At 45.5% G+C, this 18875-nt stretch overlaps 2 protein-coding genes across 6 annotated transcripts; both read right to left on the reverse strand.

The window, feature by feature from the left end:
* Positions 1–371: 371 nt before the first annotated feature.
* LOC124010481 (protein SON-like) lies at positions 372–13226 on the reverse strand. 5 transcript variants are annotated; one of them, XM_046322945.1, is made up of 13 exons: positions 13035–13226; positions 11655–11722; positions 11346–11510; positions 9353–10957; positions 8791–9209; positions 8464–8598; positions 7492–7797; positions 6375–6485; positions 6178–6294; positions 1835–1982; positions 1638–1703; positions 1385–1500; positions 372–1249 (listed from the first exon to the last, which is right to left on the reverse strand). In XM_046322945.1, exons 1-13 carry the CDS (start codon positions 13115–13117, stop codon positions 1067–1069), a joined length of 3522 nt encoding a protein of 1173 aa, XP_046178901.1. In that variant the 5' UTR covers positions 13118–13226; the 3' UTR covers positions 372–1066. The 5 variants fall into 5 exon arrangements, 3 of the variants coding, with proteins under 3 accessions (XP_046178901.1, XP_046178903.1, XP_046178902.1); XR_006834445.1 differs by lacking the exons at positions 372–1249; positions 1385–1500; positions 1638–1703 and adding an exon at positions 3332–3423 and having other exon boundaries at positions 1847–1982; XR_006834444.1 differs by lacking the exons at positions 372–1249; positions 1385–1500; positions 1638–1703 and having other exon boundaries at positions 1929–1982; positions 3332–6294.
* Positions 13227–13584: 358 nt separating this feature from the next.
* LOC124010723 lies at positions 13585–18671 on the reverse strand. The gene is made up of 13 exons (XM_046323368.1): positions 18632–18671; positions 18412–18434; positions 17901–17938; positions 17205–17407; positions 16532–16666; positions 16261–16449; positions 16010–16165; positions 15744–15890; positions 14946–15080; positions 14735–14853; positions 14515–14649; positions 14295–14406; positions 13585–13930 (listed from the first exon to the last, which is right to left on the reverse strand). Exons 1-13 carry the CDS (start codon positions 18669–18671, stop codon positions 13857–13859), a joined length of 1506 nt encoding a protein of 501 aa, XP_046179324.1. The 3' UTR covers positions 13585–13856.
* Positions 18672–18875: the final 204 nt, after the last annotated feature.

An 18875-nucleotide genomic window follows, 5' to 3' on the forward strand; every position in this document is an offset into this window, starting at 1 on the left:
CTCATCTGAGCTGCCAGTGAGAAGTCAGATCGTTTGATGATGTCTGCACTGCTACGTCCGCTGAATGCTTTGGAGGTTGTGTACTGGAATGTGGGATTGGACTCAAGGCCTCAGATGAACCCTTCTATGTTCTGTCCATATATAGTATTAAGATCTCTCCCTGCACCAGGAAATGTTTATTGCTACAAGTGCTGGAAAGATGACGAGGGCGGGCAGACCATCTTCAAATACTGAACTGCACCGTTTGAAAACACAGTATTGGAAGTACAATAAACGTGTGTTGTGAGCGCATGGCAAATAAACATTGGAAAAGACACGTTCTCGTCTGTATAAACAACAAAATGAGAAAATGTACTTTACGCACACAGTCAAAGGATTGTATAATTTTATTAATCAGATTAAAAACATTTTTATTTTGGCATTCCAGACCATAACTCCTACGGTTACCCATATCGCTTTCAGCTAACACGTTACAATTGTTTTTATACAGACGTTGTAAATAACGCTACCAACAAAAGCGGACTGATCGCTCAACCTAGACAGTAGTAAATTAATCTGTCCAAAATGAGACAGAACCATCAAGTGTGAATCACTTTGAAAATGAATGTTCCAAATGGGTAACATTTGATATTGACGATTTGGTCACTAGGAGAATAGTGGGGTTTTTCAAATTCTCCAAAATGCATTAACACTATGAACTGCTTCTTGAAAACATCATTTCAGCTTCAACACATAAGATAAAACATTCAAATTAGGATTTAAAAAAAAACAGAGTTACAGAACCGTTTTAAAATATCAATACGTTTATTTTGCTTACAGAGTAACACCATCTCCTAGTGTTGACCATTAGGCAGCAGATATGGCTCTTCTGAATGCTTGTGGTGTGTAGGCCCAAAACATTATAAGATTTGATAGAACGGACATTCCAATACAAATCCTCGTTCCCTGGCGGGTGACTTCAAATTCTATATGTCCTTTTCTGCCAGAAGGGTCTGCGACTCAAGTCATTTTTTATCCTGTGTGTGCGAGCGCTGTATCTCAGTCTGAGTGTATTTCACTGTGTGTGTTAGACGTTGGAGGAGAACAGTGGGCCAGTGGTAGCAGTGGTGAACACAGGCCCTGTATAAAGCCCTGTGTCCCCTGCCACCTCTCCCATGGCCTGCAGAGCCACCGTAGCAGCCATGGCTTTGGCATGCTTCTTATTGGGACTGGCTGACGCAGGCTGGAAGTCTTGACCATTTACCACCACCTGGGGTACAGAGAGAGAGGAGGAAAGGGGAGAAGGAGAGAGGAAGAGGTTATAACACAAACCATCTGACAAAGTCAGCCATAAACTAATAAACAAACCCATTCAAACACACAGGCTTATAGCGCGTATCCACACCTTGAAAAGGAAGTTCTTGCGGTGGTCTGGGCCACTGTGGGTCACCATAACAAACTCTGGAGGAATCCACTTCTTCTTGTTACACATCTCCATCAGAGCAGACACTGGGTGCTTACCTGTGGGGGGCAGATGGTCAATACATTCAGTAAATCAATTCTAATTGATTGATTCTATAGCACCGTTAAAAAAAATTTTTTAAATGCAATATTGGTAAATTGAGCGAGTTAAAATCCTGTGTGTGTGTTGTACTCACCCAGTAGATCCTTCATCACAACCATACCGCCCGACTTCTGAGTCTTCTCTCCCTCAGCCACCAGACCTACGGTCAGATTATACCCACATTATTAAGCATCATCAATAACACACATTATTAAGCATCATTAATAGCCTTCTGGAATAATACCGAGGTGCAAAACGCTTTGGTGGAAAGCATGGGTCACTTCTTTTCACCTTTGCGGTCGGTCTTGAAGTCGATGATGATTGGCTCGACGGTGCCCTCACGGTGTCGCCCTAGCCCCTCCCCTGTCCGCCATCCCATCTTTCTCATGAGAAACTCCCCTACACCTCCCGACACCGGGGCTGCTCGCAAGAACTGATCCTACAGAGAGAGAGAGAGATAGCGGCAGAAGAGAAGGGAGGGAGAATAACAGAAGAGAACCATGGAGTGAGGAGGAAGAGAAGGGAGGGAGAGAGGAGAATAACAGAAGAGAACCATGGAGTGAGGAGGAAGAGGAGGAGAGGGAGAGAGGAGAATAACAGAAGAGAAGGGAGGGAGAGAGGAGAATAACAGAAGAGAACCATGGAGTGAGGAGGAAGAGAAGGGAGGGAGAGAGGAGAATAACAGAAGAGAACCATGGAGTGAGGAGGAAGAGGAGGAGAGGGAGAGAGGAGAATAACAGAAGAGAAGGGAGGGAGAGAGGAGAATAACAGAAGAGAACCATGGAGTGAGGAGGAAGAGAAGGGAGGGAGAGAGGAGAATAACAGAAGAGAACCATGGAGTGAGGAGGAAGAGGAGGAGAGGGAGAGAGGAGAATAACAGAAGAGAAGGGAGGGAGAGAGGAGAATAACAGAAGAGAACCATGGAGTGAGGAGGAAGAGGAGGAGAGGGAGAGAGGAGAATAACAGAAGAGAAGGGAGGGAGAGAGGAGAATAACAGAAGAGAACCATGGAGTGAGGAGGAAGAGAAGGGAGGGAGAGAGGAGAATAACAGAAGAGAACCATGGAGTGAGGAGGAAGAGAAGGGAGGGAGAGAGGAGAATAACAGAAGAGAACCATGGAGTGAGGAGGAAGAGAAGGGAGGGAGAGAGGAGAATAACAGAAGAGAACCATGGAGTGAGGAGGAAGAGGGAGAGAGGAGAATAACAGAAGAGAACCATGGAGTGAGGAGGAAGAGGAGGAGAGGGAGAGAGAGAGTGAAGAGGGAGGGGAGAGGAAGAGGCAGAGGCGAAAGCAGATAATTAGTTTCCACCTTGAAAACATCACAACCACCGCATCCACTCACTCTGTCTCTCATCCAGTCACACCACTGTCACAGTCAGACTTGAGTTAGAGACTACCTTCAGGACAAATCACATGCCTCTGGATAACAGTTAACGGTGAGTGTGTGTATGTGTGTGTGTTCCTCTGTCTGTAGTAAATCTCTTCCCCTATGTGAAATACTAAAAATAACTATCTGTGGTGGCAGCTTTTGAAAAACGTGCGTTTGAGAGAATCTTTCTAGAGAAACTTCAAAACACATTAATAAGAGTACAGATGAAATGAAATAAATTCTGTGGTGAAACTCAAGACACAGCCGAGAGACTTATTTCTTCACACATTATACCACATGTAGGTAAATAAGAGGGTGCTGTGCCTTGACACCTCATTTCTCTCTGTCTCACACACATCTTCTCTCTCACACACACGGTTACACAAGATGTATAGTAAGGCGCTGTGTGGTGTACGTACCTAGCCCCTCATCACCGGCCCAGCATCAAACAGGAAATGAGAGGGGGGCCTGACTGTGGCCATGGCAACAAGGACAGCTACAAGGACTGACCCTGAAACAAGTGTCCAATACACAGAGAGGTGAAAGTTCACAGGTCACCCCTGTGAACCCACACCTCTCTCCCTCTGCTCCAATCCAGACCCCTCTTATCGACCCCCTTCCTCAGGCTGCCCCAAGGACTGCGAGGAAGTTGCCCCTAGACACCTAGGTCAGCTTGGAGTTAGGATTTGCGGAAGGGAAGCTGATCCCAGATCTGTGACTAGGAGCAACTTCTGACCGCAGCCTCCCCCAGGGCAAGGGAAAGAGCACAGGCATGTCCATGGACACCTGTAACTAGCCTAGGTCACTCAGAACAGAGTTCTCCCTCAGGCAGTGGTCTCCAATTGAGATCCTGGAGCTAGTGTGCAGGTTTTTGTTATAGCCCTAACCTATACGACTCTATACTCTCAGCCTGGACTAGGGTTGGAGACCACTGACTGGTCTAAAACTAGACCCTGCTCATCTACTGGGAAACAGAATGTACCAGGATTGGTTGCTAGGGGCACCCAACAACCACACAAACATCACAGTCCAGCTGCTGTAATGCTAGCGTGCTGTAAATCAATGTCAGCTGCTGTAATGCTAGCGTGCTGTAAATCAATGTCAGCTGCTGTAATGCTAGCGTGCTGTAAATCAATGTCAGCTGCTGTAATGCTAGCGTGCTGTAAATCAATGTCAGCTGCTGTAATGCTAGCGTGCTGTAAATCAATGTCAGCTGCTGCAATGCTAGCGTGCTGTAAATCAATGTCAGCTGCTGTAATGCTAGCGTGCTGTAAATCAATGTCAGCTGCGGCAATGCTAGCGTGCTGTAAATCAATGTCAGCTGCTGCAATGCTAGCGTGCTGTAAATCAATGTCAGCTGCTGCAATGCTAGCGTGCTGTAAATCAATGTCAGCTGCTGCAATGCTAGCGTGCTGTAAATCAATGTCAGCTGCTGTAATGCTAGCGTGCTGTAAATCAATGTCAGCTGCTGCAATGCTAGCGTGCTGTAAATCAATGTCAGCTGCTGTAATGCTAGCGTGCTGTAAATCAATGTCAGCTGCTGCAATGCTAGCGTGCTGTAAATCAATGTCAGCTGCTGTAATGCTAGCGTGCTGTAAATCAATGTCAGCTGCTGTAATGCTAGCATGCTGTAAATCAATGTCAGCTGTTGCAATGCTAGCGTGCTGTAAATCAATGTCAGCTGCTGTAATGCTAGTGTGCTGTAAATCAATGTTAGCTGCTGTAATGCTAGCAAAATGCATGTCACTAACATTAGTATGATGAATGCACTCTCATCCCCATATCATGTCTCTGAACATGTCCACAGCATATGTCCATGGCATCTGCCCATAGCATCTGCATGTGAAGGATGTGTCTTATTAAATGAAGAATGAACTCAGCAGATCCATCACTCTCTCTATAGCTAAATGATGTGACAATGTGTAACCTATCCTGAGAGAGAGATTCCTCAGGATGTGTCATTTAAAACAGTAGCCCCCTGTGTGTTTGCAGAGCTCAGGGAGGCTTGGGGTAGTTACACCCACTGGCTTCAAACAGCCCACTATAGAAACACTACAGGGTAGGAGGGTTCAGACGGAGTCCATAGACAGAGGACAAACGACTATGGTTATTTCCGGGCCTGATGACAGTCTGTGTGACTGGGTGTGGGGGAGTGATAGGGAGACACCGTGACGTAAGAGACTATAGTAACCGGTCTTGGGGTGCATCTGAATAGTCTAAAGTCACTTCCTCACCTAACGTCCCCAATAACATCTGACCTGATCAGGATAGGTAAAAGAATAGTGCTTTTCCCTTTCCCCTGTTCTGAGATCAGTGTGAATCCAAGGAAAGAGACGAGGAAGCATCTTTAGACTACTGAGACGGACCCATAATCTCTGTCTTGCCCTGGGGTGCTAGAGGACAAGGGGGGGTTCTGGGGTCTGCAGACTTACTTCCAGCTCTCCTCTTCCTCCCCTCCCTCCCTCATTCTCCTAGTCCCTTTTCCGACTCCGAGGAGGACTCTATTTAGTGCACAGACCAGAGCACCACTAGTAGCCGGGTGTCAGACCAGAGCACCACTAGTAGACGGGTGTCAGTACTGCATTTGCACCTGCTTTGGTAAGAATGTCACACGTAAGGAATCTGCATCACTACCCTTAACATGGTGTACCCACTTCACAGGAAATGTAATTAGTCAGAATGTGTGTGTGTGTTGCGGGGGAGGGGTGGGGGGTGATTGAAGTGCAGGGAGATGTTTGTTCATCTCTGTATGTCAGATTAAAGATTAAGGTCTGGGTTCATCATGTTACCACTGTTACAAACTGCAGTGCAAATATCAGGCAACATAAACAAGAGGCTTCCTTTACCGCCAGAGCATCTTTTTCTGACGCAGACAGAAACACACAATACAGACAGATGCTCACTCACACACACGCCAGTAAACTATGTGCGTTAGCGCTGACAAGGGTTGCCATGGTAGCAGTGGACCCCACGTTTCGGGGCCCTTACAACTGACCTGGATTCCACTGAGTAACAGTGGAACTACTCCATTCTAACCCAGTTTGCTCTACATCAACAGAACATGTGTCAAACTTTATGCAGTATATGTCTCTGGCTCTATGCGTACAGCCATTCAGTTATTTGACTAGGGCTGGGTGGTGATTAGGGAGCAGGCTGAGGAAGGCGTGTGAAGTGGGTACACCAGTGGGCATGGGCGATGCAGACACCTGTAGGGTAGTGGGGTGGTATGTTTGGGGTGGGGAGCAGGTAAGACAGTGGACGGTACCTTTTTAATCCAGGCCTGTGGTCCGCTGTTGGACAGCTCCTCTGAGCTGAGCACCGTTGCTCCAGTAGAACCTGTAAACAGACCAGGGATGGTGTTGGACTGGGCCCATGCATCCACCTAACAGAGAGGAAGGTTTAGTATGTGAGAAAGGAGGTGGAAAGAGCGTACATTATGCTTTACAGCGCCCTGTTATTTACCTGTTCCTGAGCACGGCTGAGCATGCAGATGGCACTGACGTCGTGCGGGTTCTCGGCCAGACGCTTCTGGGCCTTCATCCTCTCACCGACTGCCTGGGTGATGTCTACAGGCTAGAAGGGGAGACACAGGAGTCAGCACCACACACACACCCCAGTCATTCACACAAAAACACAATAGTACACACACACACACACCAGTGAACAGCCGATAAGGAAAATCCATTCACCATACAAGAAGGAAATCTAGACTTATTCCATGAGACCTAGATCAGTTGTTATATGGAACTACTTACATCTACGTAGTCGGCAGTATTTGTATTTTTTTTTTTTAGAGTCATCAGTATTAGTAGTTGTACACCCCCCCAAAAAATAAAACGCAACCTGTGGAATTTCAGCCAGCTTTGTTTAATAACAGTTGCATCAAATACAAAATAAGCACAAATTAACAGCAAGGTCACGGATGACGTCACCTGATTTCTCATTGGTCTGCCCATCTGACGATTGATGATGGATTGATAACTCAATTCTAAACCACTTGTCATCGCCTGGAAGTCAGATTATTAAATGGTATTGCTCTGAGATTTGAGAGGTCAAATAATGCCCTTGATTGTACATTCAATTTGGAATTGGTGGGGAGGAGGGTCAGTGTTTACATGCCGCCCTCAGAAACAGCTATTCCAGCTAAACCCAGTCAATGCTGCTATAGGGTCAGATGAGGAGCACAGGTATGGCATTCTAACTAAACTCACCATACCATCTAAACCAGGGGTTCCCAAATATTTTTCTCCTGCTGGGCATGACAACCCACCTAAGGCTTTTCTACCTTCAAATCAACCACACCAATGTTTCTAGCTACTGTGTGTAACCATAGAACCTGGTCTCAAACTACGTCTCAATAGAATCCAATCCAAACCACTAAATGTGGTAAAACACTGGGTTGAAACTAAAATCCCCAAATAAATCATATTTTTAACGCGTATGACTTTGAAATGCATAATATCTCAACTCACATTCTCTCCCTCCCCCCTCTTTCACGACAACTCCCTTAAAACCCCTCTCCCCTTCATCTCTCTGAGTGTCACCTTACCCCCTCCTCCCCCTCCCCTCCGTATCCCACCTGTAGCGGCGGCTCCGGGAACACACTATCACTCTCCTTGACGACCGCCGGCTCCTCCGTTGCCACGGACACCGCAGACAAAGGCGCATCCCCAGGCGAAGTTTCCTTAGCAGCCGTTGCAAATGCCTTGGTCGCCGCCACCTTGGCCTTTTCTGCCTTCTTGTCGACGGTCACCCACTCTCCGTAAGCCCCTCCCCCGTCGCCCTCCTTCTTCCTGTGCTGGGAGCCCGACGATACGGGGAACTCCTTGGCGAACGCCGCCTCGCTCCGAACCGCCAACGCCGGCGACGGACGCACGGATGCGTTCTGAGAGAGGAGGAGGGGCAGCACAGGAGGAGGAGGGGCGGGGGAAGGGGGGGGATTACTGTTAAAAAAATGGGAGAAAAAAAATATAGAAAGACAAAGGAGGTGTGTTTCAACAAGGGGAATGGTTGAAGAGGAATGGCTGGTTATCATAGCAGTTATTGGGCCCAGTCTCAGTCAGGGAGATTTATCTCCAGTGCACTTCAACCAGCAAACTTCACTCACATGACTGAGGTCTCATTGGGATGGAAGTTTGTGGGAAAATGCAAAAGAGTATAAATCTACCTGGTTTGGTTCTGGGCCCAAGGAGGCTTGATGTCTGCCTTGCCCATCGCTTATGTTGGCTCAATAGGAAAACATTTTACAACATAACATACTGGTTATGAGGCAGCAATAGAAACATGTCTTAACATCAGCCCAGGGCAAAACAGACAGCATACTGCAGTTCACTTCAACCATTCACCCAGTTAGGCACATTTCTTCAGTCCCACGTAGTATCTAAACAGTAACTAGTCTTTAACTATGTTCAAACAGTAACTATGTTCTGAAAATTACATATCAGTTCAAACTGCCGATACATTTTTTATTAATAAGGAAATGTTTTAAGCTCAGAATATACTGTATATTTATGAAAGACATGTCGATGCTGTGTGTGTTCCATGTTCTTACATTGAGGCTGAAGGAGATGCCCTTGACCTCCCTCAGGGCGGCTCGTCCAAACGGTTTGCCGTCGTCCTCGTCATCAGATATACGGGGTTCAGCGAGGGCCAGCTCCCCTCCCTTCTCCACAATCTTCTTACACTTCTACAGAAACACACAGGACACAGCTAGAGGGTCAGTGTTTCCATTTCCACATACAATTTCATGTCTAAGATCTGTGTTTTATTATGAAAAAGGTGCAGGACTACATTTTGCACCAGGACAAATGCTTAGTAAATGTTCTCCAAAGCATATTATTACATGACTGTCATCATCATGACATTGAAGAGCACTTACGTCAGTGAACTCCTTGATGCTGATGCTGTTTGCCTGCTTGGCCACCTTCCTCTTCACATCCTCGATGGTGGCCATGTTGGGCTGGGGGGGACCTGGCGGGGGCTTGTTGGTGATGCTGGGGAGCGGGGCCATCTGGTGCATGGAGGCCATAGATCCCATACTGGCCAGGGCAGCAGTCATTGTGGCAGCTGTCATGCTAGCCATAGCTGCATTCATGGTCATGCTCATAGGCATGTTCATAGACATGTTCATGGGCATGTTCATATTCATGGGCATGGAGAAGGACATGGGGTTGTTGGGGCTGGGTAAAGGCAGCTGGAGGACAGCTTTGGGTCGCAGGCTCTCTGGGATGGGTATCCCGGCCTTGGCACACATGGCGGCTGCATTAGCCTTAGCAATCTCCAGTAACTGGTCTTTATCTGTGAGGAGGGATGAGTAACACATCACAAACTTGCATTGAGACTTACTGTACACCGGTGTTTTTGTCAAGTTACCATTGGGGAAAATAAAGTTATTCAATTCAAATACATTGATCATTCAAAAAAAATTGTGACATGCTTACCCAGCTCTGTGAGTCGTGGCGGGCTTTTGCTGGAGTTGCGGTTGGTGCGTGCCGGAGACCTCTTCTTGCGGAGGATGAGGACTGGGGAGTGGCTTGGCTCACGCTTCCAGCGGTCCCTCTGGCTCAGCTGGTGGCTGCCGAATGCACCCCTACCCCTCCGCCGCGAACCAGAGCGTGACCTCGATCTCTTTGACCTCCGAGCAGGAGACCGTGACTTGGACCGTTTCCTTTTCGGCGACCTAGACTTTGAGCGCTTGTTCCGTGTTCTGGATTTGGACCGTGATTTCTTCTTTCTCGTCCCGGACTTTGAGCAAGACCTCTTCCTCCGAGACGGAGTCCTGGACTTCCTCTTGCGGCTTGGCGACGAAGACCTTGATTTCCTTTTCCTCCCTGGAGACTTTGATCTGGACCTCCTCTTCTTGGAGGACTTTGCATCAGACCGTTTCTTCTGATCAGGAGACTTTGACCTTGACTTTTTCCTCTTTGAAGGAGACCTGGACTTTGAAGATTCTCCTTTCTTCTCTGTCGTCTCCACCTCTCCAGATGTTGGCTGTGGTTTAGGTTTAGGTTGAGGTGAGGCAGGCAGCTCTTCACCCTGAGGTGTCACCTTGTCCCCTACATCAGCATCCGTTTTGGGGGGTAAGGAATCTACAGAGCCATCAAAGGTGTCTGAAGTAACAAGTCCATCCGATTCCCCTGGCTCACCAGTTGGCTGGCTGTTGAGGTTCAGATCAGATGCTGACGTTGACTGGTGGTCAGTGGAGGCCTCATGCTGATCACATGAAGGCACCTCGGGAGGAATAGGGCACTTCTGTGGAGACGTCAGACATTCTGAGGGCTGGGAGGAAACGGCTGGCTCTCCCTTACTGCTGTCCCCTAAGAAGGGTATTGGCTTCCACCCTCCTCCACTGGGGGCGGCCATATTGACAACACCCTCAATGCTGCTTTCGGAAGCTAGGGCTGGCGGATCGATTGGAACCATTACGCTTTCGTCTTTCACTGCAGACTCATCTTCAGCCAGGGCCGCAGAGGGATCTTTCTCGGCTGATTGGCTGTCTCTTGAGGCAGACCTGGATTTGGATTTGTCGTTTCTGGACGGAGAGGGAGATCCTGAAATCATCTCTCGGTGTCTCGACTGAGATCTCGTCTTAGATTTTGATCGCCTTCTGGATCTCGATCTAGACCGTCTGTCTTTCTTCAAGATCACGAGGGACCTTGACCGGGTTCTCCTGCCTCTCCTGGCAGACCCAGACCTTCTAGAATGTGACCCGGACCTCCGGTGCCGTGATCTGGAACGTGTGTGTCCGCCACGTCTTCTACCGGACCTCGATCTGGATCTCCCTCTCCTGTCCCTGGATCTGGACCTGCGCTTGCCTGAACGAGACCGTGAGCATCTGGAGGACTTTTCCGGACACTTCTCTAGTTTAGGGATGATATCAGGCAGATCCTGAGGTTTGCTCTCCTTGTTCCCAGACTGAGGCTTCGACTCGGACTCCGACCCAGATGAGCTGTTGGACTTGTCACCATCTTTCTTCTGCTTTTTTTTCTTCTTCTTCTTCCCAGAATGTCGTTTATGCCGCTTGGATCTCCCATCATCCTCTTCCCCTGTGGAATTAATGACAATATTTTAGAAATGAATCATCATGACATTTGATTCAATGGTGCAATATTTAGGAATTGACATTACCTGGTTGCCAAAAATTCTGTTTGTGACAAAAAGCTCAAATTGTGTGTAGACAATCACTGTACCATCTAGCTAAACTGCTGTGAAATATATTTTCAATAACCAAAAACATAAAATGACAAACAGATCTACCATCAAACTTGCGTTCAATGAGAATGGCAGATCTAGAATTCACATTTCAATGTGAATTGCGTCGTGCACAAAGCTACATAATAGACCTTTAAGTAGTCTGCTGATTATTAACATCAAACTGAAAAGGTCCACCACTGCTGTTATGCATATGCTTAGTAGTATCTTGAGACTACTTACCAGTCTTTGCCTTGTCTCCATCAGAGTCTGCTGCTGATTCTGAGCCGCTCTCTTTCTCTTCCTTACGTTTCTTCTTTTTGCTTTTGTGTTTCTTGTGCTTCTTGTGCTTCTTGTGTTTCTTTTGTGGGACAGCACCCTCTTCCTTATTGGCTACGCCATCTTTATCTGCATAAATAATACCGTACATTACAATTTCATTTGAAATAGATGCTTTCACCTGATCAAAACTGTAGTATCTGTGCAAATAAAGGAAAGGAAGTGAGATAATATCACTCTGGACTATTGAGATACAGCCCTTGTGTTACTGACCTTGTGTGTTGTTGATCCCATCTGCTCCTTCTGCAGTTTTACCATTGGGATGGCCGTCATCTGTCAGACTTAGAGAGAATGCAGGTATGAAATGACACCTGTACATGAACTTACAGTAGGTTCACTCACCTCCTTATCAGCAGGGGTCTTGGTTTTTAACAACTGGACACAATGAATGGACAATATCTATAAGTGTGCATGAGCTTGAATAATTCATGTAGTCTACATTATAACTGACAGGGCTTGTAAGTAAGCATTTCACTGTAAGGTGAAACCTGTTGTATTCGGTGCATGTGACAAATAATAATAAAACGTGATTTGACATGCGAGGGAGAGGTGGGTATAATTTGTGGAACGTTCCAACGGGAATCTGTTCTAGAAACTTCGTAAATAACAAGTTTGCCAACAACGCATACAAAGTTGTTTAGCGGCAGAATAAGATACCGGGTAGGGAGTGGGCTATTTCATAAAGTGTGTCACTCAACACGTTTATTCCGAAAAATGTCTGTCTTCACTCTGTTAGCCTATGGACAAACATTAAGAATAAGCTACGTGGTGGGTTGATGCCTATTCGGCAGCTAGTTAGCTAGGTGAATTGATCATTCTTTGTATGAGTTGTTTGTTGGCAACCTTGTACTTTACGACGTTTTTGGAACATATTCCTGTTACAACGTTCCACAAATTATACTCACCCTGCGAGGTGGCTACTGTTAGTGAACACGCTGTTCATGTTCGGGTGCGTACTGTCTGTCTTTGCCTCTGTCTGTTATAAACTGTCGGTGTAGAGAGGTGGCCACTGTTCGTTATTTAGCGTTAAACTCTAATTAGAACGTGACTGTGTAACGTGAAATCTCAAATACATAACTAAGTCTCCGGCATTGCTTTTGACATAAGTTAGCTAAATTTAAAATCCGGATAATCTAAAATGTGTGTGTGTAAATGATGTGTATTGCCTTTGCACACTGTGACTCTGTCAAACCAACGTTTTGGGGGAGTTCTAAGCAAAGAGATCGCGTCCTGGGAAACTGCTAACGTTGACTTGTTAGCAATCCACATTTAGCATGATTAGCTAGTTAGGAAGGTGCGTAGTGCTGACAAGCCCTGTACCTGGTGCCACGTTAGCTACCTGGTTTGCTTGAACCCAATAACCACAGTATATTAACCTTTGCAAGAACCAACCCAGGAGACTACCGCGTTATTAGTCAGGTAGTTAGCTAGCTAAATACGTTGTAGCCACAGCAACTGCCTGCCTTGCACTTTGTACTGCCGGACACGCAAGCTAGCTAACCTTGTAGGCCAGCACAGAAAATTATACATTTCTCAAATTGCCCGAACAAACCATTCATGCAAGTAATGTAGGCAGTATAAAAACATATTTACATGATATCTTGACTCTCATCTTCAATTTCTTTTATCTTATTTACTACGAAATCGCGAAAAATTTGCTCGATGTTGGCCGCCATGTCTTTGGTAATCCCTCAATGTTTTCCGCGGCGCCCATTCAGCGCATGTGCAGCATCATAGACCGACGCTGCACGTTGGTTGCAACCCACCTCACATCTACAGACTGAAACCGCTGTTCGTGTTTGGGTGCGTACAGTCTGTCTTTGCCTCTGTCTGTCTTTTCCTCAAGCTAATTGTTTTCCCGAAGACTTTTTGTTGATATAGGCAGGAAGTAGATAGTCTAGCCTATTTTATTATTTATGACTACCTGCCATACAGGAGTGTCTCATTCATAAACCTGGATTGTACGGCTTGGATCAGTTGGTTCCAGTTAATTTCATTATACAGTATATACTATTCAAACAGTATTCAGACAGTTGGAGTAGGGGAAGACTTTGGACCTGTTGCTGAAGCGTCATTGAAACAGCTTCAGGCAGAACACATCTCCAGCTGTTTTCATTTCAATGAACACAAGAGACACACCATGTAAAATGCTCCGTTTTTATTTTAAGAAGGGAGGACATACAACCTAATACAAACAGGATGCAGATGTTTTATGGTTCACATGATTACTGAATGGAAACAGAATGTGTAGAATGGATATATTTTTTAAAAATCCATGTGTTTTTTAATGTCACTCAAGATGGTGACAGAATAGAACACTTCATGTTGCAACTTGCCATCAAGTGACAAGTCCCTTTCATAGTGAATTGTAATGTCCATTCTACTTATTCTAATTCTACAGTTAGTGCAGGCCTCTCATGCTGCCATGGGGAAGGAGCAGATGGAAGCTCTCTTCAGTTCACAGTCCACTGCTGTCCACCAGCTCTCATCTGGGAGAGGGAACAAATTACAATGTTGTTAAATGGACCACTCATATACCATATAACCCCATTTTAAGGATCTAACTTTGATTGTGTGTAATAGACCTGTTGATTAAAACAGTATCAGAATGTTATGGTCATGAAAGAACATAAATCTTATAATACAACATGCTCTCATAACCAAAACCAAGTTCATCTGGGTCCTTCCCAGACTTTTTATGGTTTATAGCCTTATTTATCAACAGTCTCAAAGGTAGCATTTCACAATATAACCTGTTATTGATAGCACTGTGACTTAGAAAATATTATGTTGTTAATCCTTCAAAGGTTGTCAATATAGATATCAAATACTTTTTAAAGGTATGAGTCTCACCAATTCTGAACATCTCCAGACAAGCCTGCTTGTCTGTCTGTGTGTCTTGGTGACCGGGCATCCAATCACTGTAGCCCCAGGGGGACCCATCGGTCCACTCTGACTGCTTATCCTGCAGGGGTCATCACACACATACACACCATTAAAACTCTTGGAAAATGGCTTGGTTACTATTAGACATTCTGATTGAACAAGAGTGAAGGGGGGATGGAATACTGACCTTCACGACTCCACCCAGCCAGGTGAGGACAGGACTCTTGGTGGCCCTGGTCACCATGGAGACAAGGCGGGAGTGCAGGTCGCCGTTGGTTACGGAGGCCAGGTGTCCGTGAGGGGAGAGAATGCTGCAGGAGGACTGGACGCACACACACACACACAAATATTAGGAGAGCTGTTTGTTTCAGAGAAAAGTGAATATGACTGACTGGGTTATATTTCACCTCTGCCTCACTGAAGGTCATTAGTGTGGGATTGAACTGATAGCAGTGGCCATCGATGACCTCACCAATACACTCTTTCTCTGAGTGAGTCTCAGCCTTAGCACTCAGCAGCCTGTCATCTACAGGGAGACAGAGAGCAAGCATACTCCCTCAGTACACAAACACACACAAACTGTACACACAAATACTGTACACAAAAACACTCTCTCACCCTGAGGTGTCAGTTTCATGCTTCTCTCCATCTCTCCAACAGGCCTGATGATGCGTCCGCTCCTGATGTCCATCAGCGTTTTCTGGGAGTTCTCGGTTCCCTGTCTGAACTCATCCACAGAGGAAGGAGTGTACACTGGAGAGAGAGAAATATAATTTACCCTGAGTGTACAAAACATTATGAACACCTTACCATGACATAGACTGACCAGATGAATCCAGGTGAAAGCTATGACCCCTTTCTGATGCCCTTTGTTAAATCCACTTCAATCAGCTTAGATGAAGAGAAGGAGACAGGTTAAAGACGGATTTTTAAGTATTGAGACAATTAAGACATGGGTTGTGTATGTGTGCCATTCAGAGTGTAAATGGGCACGGCAAAATATTTAAGTGCCTTTGAACCGGGTATGGTAGTATGTGCCAGGCGCACCAGTTTATGTCAAGAACTGCAATGCTGCTGGGTTTTTCACGCTCAACAGTTTCCTGTGTGTATCAACAATGGTCCACCACCCAAAGGAAATCCAGCCAACTTGACACAACTGTGGGAAGCATTGGAGTCAACATTGGCCAGGATCCCTGTGGGATGCTTTTAACACCTTGTAGAGTCCATGTCCCAACGAATTGAGGCTGTACTGAGGACAAGGGGGTGGGGGAGGGGGGGGGTGCAACTCAATATTAGGAAGGTGTTCTTAATGTTTTGTACACACAGTGTAAATAACCCTAAATACTTCTTCCAATAGTTATTTCCTTTTTTAGAGATTACAATTTCAGAAAAATTTAACATTTCAAAGCCCTGTACCTGGTGCCACTCTCCTGTCCATCTCGCTGACGTGTTCCTTGACTAGGCCGGTGTTCAGGTTCATAATGAATCGTCTGGAGGGCTCTGTTCCCTGTCTACGTTCCTCCACTGGGACGCTCCGGACCTCAGCCTCGACCAGCCTCACATCTACAGGGAGAAGGAGATGGCCACTGAATAAACAATTCAAGTGGACAGGCTTTTAGATATGGATACGAATATCTATATATATATTTAGTGTATATCAAAAATAAAAACATCTGTTGTACTTTGTAATCTGTCTCTCTCATCCTGAGGTGTCAGTTTCATGCTTCTCTCCATCTCTCCAACAGGCCTGATGATGCGTCCGCTCCTGATGTCCACTAGAGTTTTCTGGGAGTTCTTGGTCCCCTGTCTGTACTCATCCACAGAGGAAGGAGTGTACACTGGAGAGGAGCAGGGGAGAAAGACAATATATAAAACCCAAAATGTTAAAAATAAATAACATTTCTGGATAATGTAACATTTCAAAGTCCTGTACCTGGTGGCACTCTCCTGTCCATCTCACTGACGTGTTCCTTGACTAGGCCGGTGTTCAGGTCCATGAGGAAGCGTCTGGAGGGCTCTGTTCCCTGTCTGCGCTCCTCCACTGGGACGCTCCAGGGCAAAACATCAGCCCTCACCCATCCTCCCACTCTCCTCTGGACTGGGACTGGGACCTCCATAGGCTCTGGATAGGAAATACATGAGTTAAGTGCTCAAGAACATTTTAGTATATTCTCTCTCTATTACAAATACACACACTCTCTCACCCTGAGGAGTCATTATCATGCTTCTCTCCATCTCTCCGACAGGTTTGATGATGCGTCCGCTCCTGATGTCCACCAGAGTCTTCTGGGAGTTCTCGGTTCCCTGTCTGAACTCATCCACAGAGGGAGGAACGTACACTGGAGAGAGAGAGAGAGAAATATACAGACACAATATATGTTACACTGTTTTCAGCAGTATCTGTTACACTGTTTTCACCCATATCTGTTACACTGTTTTCACCCATATCAGTTACACTGTTTTCACCCATATCTGTTACACTGTTTTCACCCATATCTGTTACACTGTTTTCACCCATATCAGTTACACTGTTTTCAGCCATATCAGTTACACTGTTTTCACCCATATCAGTTACACTGTTTTCACCCATATCTGTTACACTGTTTTCACCCATATCTGTTACACTGTTTTCACCCATATCAGTTACACTTTTTTCACCCATATCAGTTACACTGTTTTCACCCACATCAGTTCCACTGTTTTCACCCATATCTTTAACATTGTTTTCACCCATATCAGTTACACTGTTTTCAGCAAGCCTTAGCTTCCAAAGCTAATGTCTGTAGGACTGCTAGAAAACCTGTGCTTACTGAGTCCAGGGGAGAAAGACAATATATAAAGCCCAAATTGTAAAAATAACATTTCAATGCCCTGTACCTGGTGCCACTCTCCTGTCCATCTCGTTGATATGTTCCTTGACGAGGCCGGTGTTCAGGTCCATGAGGAAGCGTCTGGAGGGCTCTGTTCCCTGTCTGCGCTCCTCCACTGGGACGCTCCGGGGCAGAACCAGGACCCTGCGATCCTGAAGCCTACCTCTAGGGATGCCACTACATGATCCCTCAGTGGGGCAGCATGTAAACCTGGGGGGACACAACATACAATCAGTAAATATTATAATCTAGAGCAAAAGTGGGGGAGGCACGGTCAGATTCATACATACACACACTTGCAAAAATGAACATACTGATGCACACACACACATGCACACACACCCTACATGCATGCATGCCAGCCCACAAACACACTGCCCTTGAACCTTGACCTTGTTATACAAGGCATGCGCTTATTTTGATCAGATAAGAACATACATAGAGAATGAAGCGCTGCCCTATTGGTACAATTATTAACCACTGTGCCAGGAAAATAGTCTATAATGATAAGAATTTATTGTAACAAAGTTCACAAGAGCAGAATCAATGTCAAGAATAAGTCCAACGTTACTACAGTCCATTGATATAGTGAAATGTAGTAAATTTGCGTATGCAGCCTATACTGTAATATTCCAGTTATTCTCAATTTGAGGAATATCGTCTGTCAAAAAAAAAGAAACATTCAAAACTTTCAGATTCTTACTTGACAAAGCCAGGAGCAACAACGTAAACGTCAACATCCTGTTAACAAGACAAGAAGCAAAGAAGAGAAAAAGTGGATGAGAGAGAGAATGGTGGTGTCTAAATGTACATAGTGTCTGGATGTATATACTGTATCTACCTAACTCAGACAGGTCATCTCACCTGATGGTTGTAGGGTGAACCCAGCTGTGCTAGTGCTCTGTGACTGTTCTCAATCTAAAAGTCTCACTGTCTCTCTTACCTTTTAGTCCAAGTGCTCAGTTCCTGTCCAGTTTACCAGTGCCTTAGCCTCTCCCTTCACTTCGATAATGTTTCGACCTTAGTGTCTATTTAACATTGGGTTCTAAGTACGTGAGTAGCTAGCCTACATTGACTGTGTGTGTCTGTGTCAAATACGTTTTCCTTTTATAAATAATATATATACGGTCTATATACCATTTAGCCGACGCTCAGTCTGTGCATCTTTGTGTGTGTGTGTGTGTATTGAGTGTGCGTAGTTGTATTTCACTTACCTGTATGGTGAACAGGTGGAGGTCTGGAGACTCAGAAAGTGATTTGAGGAAAGGAAAGACTCACTGGTCAATAAGTATGCAGCAGCAGCAATAAAGATGATAAGGGGCGTACACTCTCTGATATTAACACAAACAGTTCAAATGGAATCCCAAGTTCAAGAACATTGGGAAACAGCAGCAAACCCATTAAAAAATAAATAAATTGGCAATAAGACTTTACCTCGTTTCACCTTTTTATAAACATTTTGGATTGCTGCCATATCCCAATGTTTTTTAACTTGGGATTTCATTGGAAGTCATTGTCACGTATGGCAAGGCATCCAGCTAATAAAGTGAGATATCGCACCTGTTACCCACTCCACACTAGCACGAACAGTATTGATTGAATTAGTTTTCTTTATATCAGTAACATTTGATCAAATGACTTTATTCCATTTAAACTGCCCTGTGTAAACTACTAAAAT

Source organism: Oncorhynchus gorbuscha, linkage group LG23 (genome assembly GCF_021184085.1).
Source record: "Oncorhynchus gorbuscha isolate QuinsamMale2020 ecotype Even-year linkage group LG23, OgorEven_v1.0, whole genome shotgun sequence".
Lineage (NCBI taxonomy): Eukaryota > Metazoa > Chordata > Actinopteri > Salmoniformes > Salmonidae > Oncorhynchus > Oncorhynchus gorbuscha.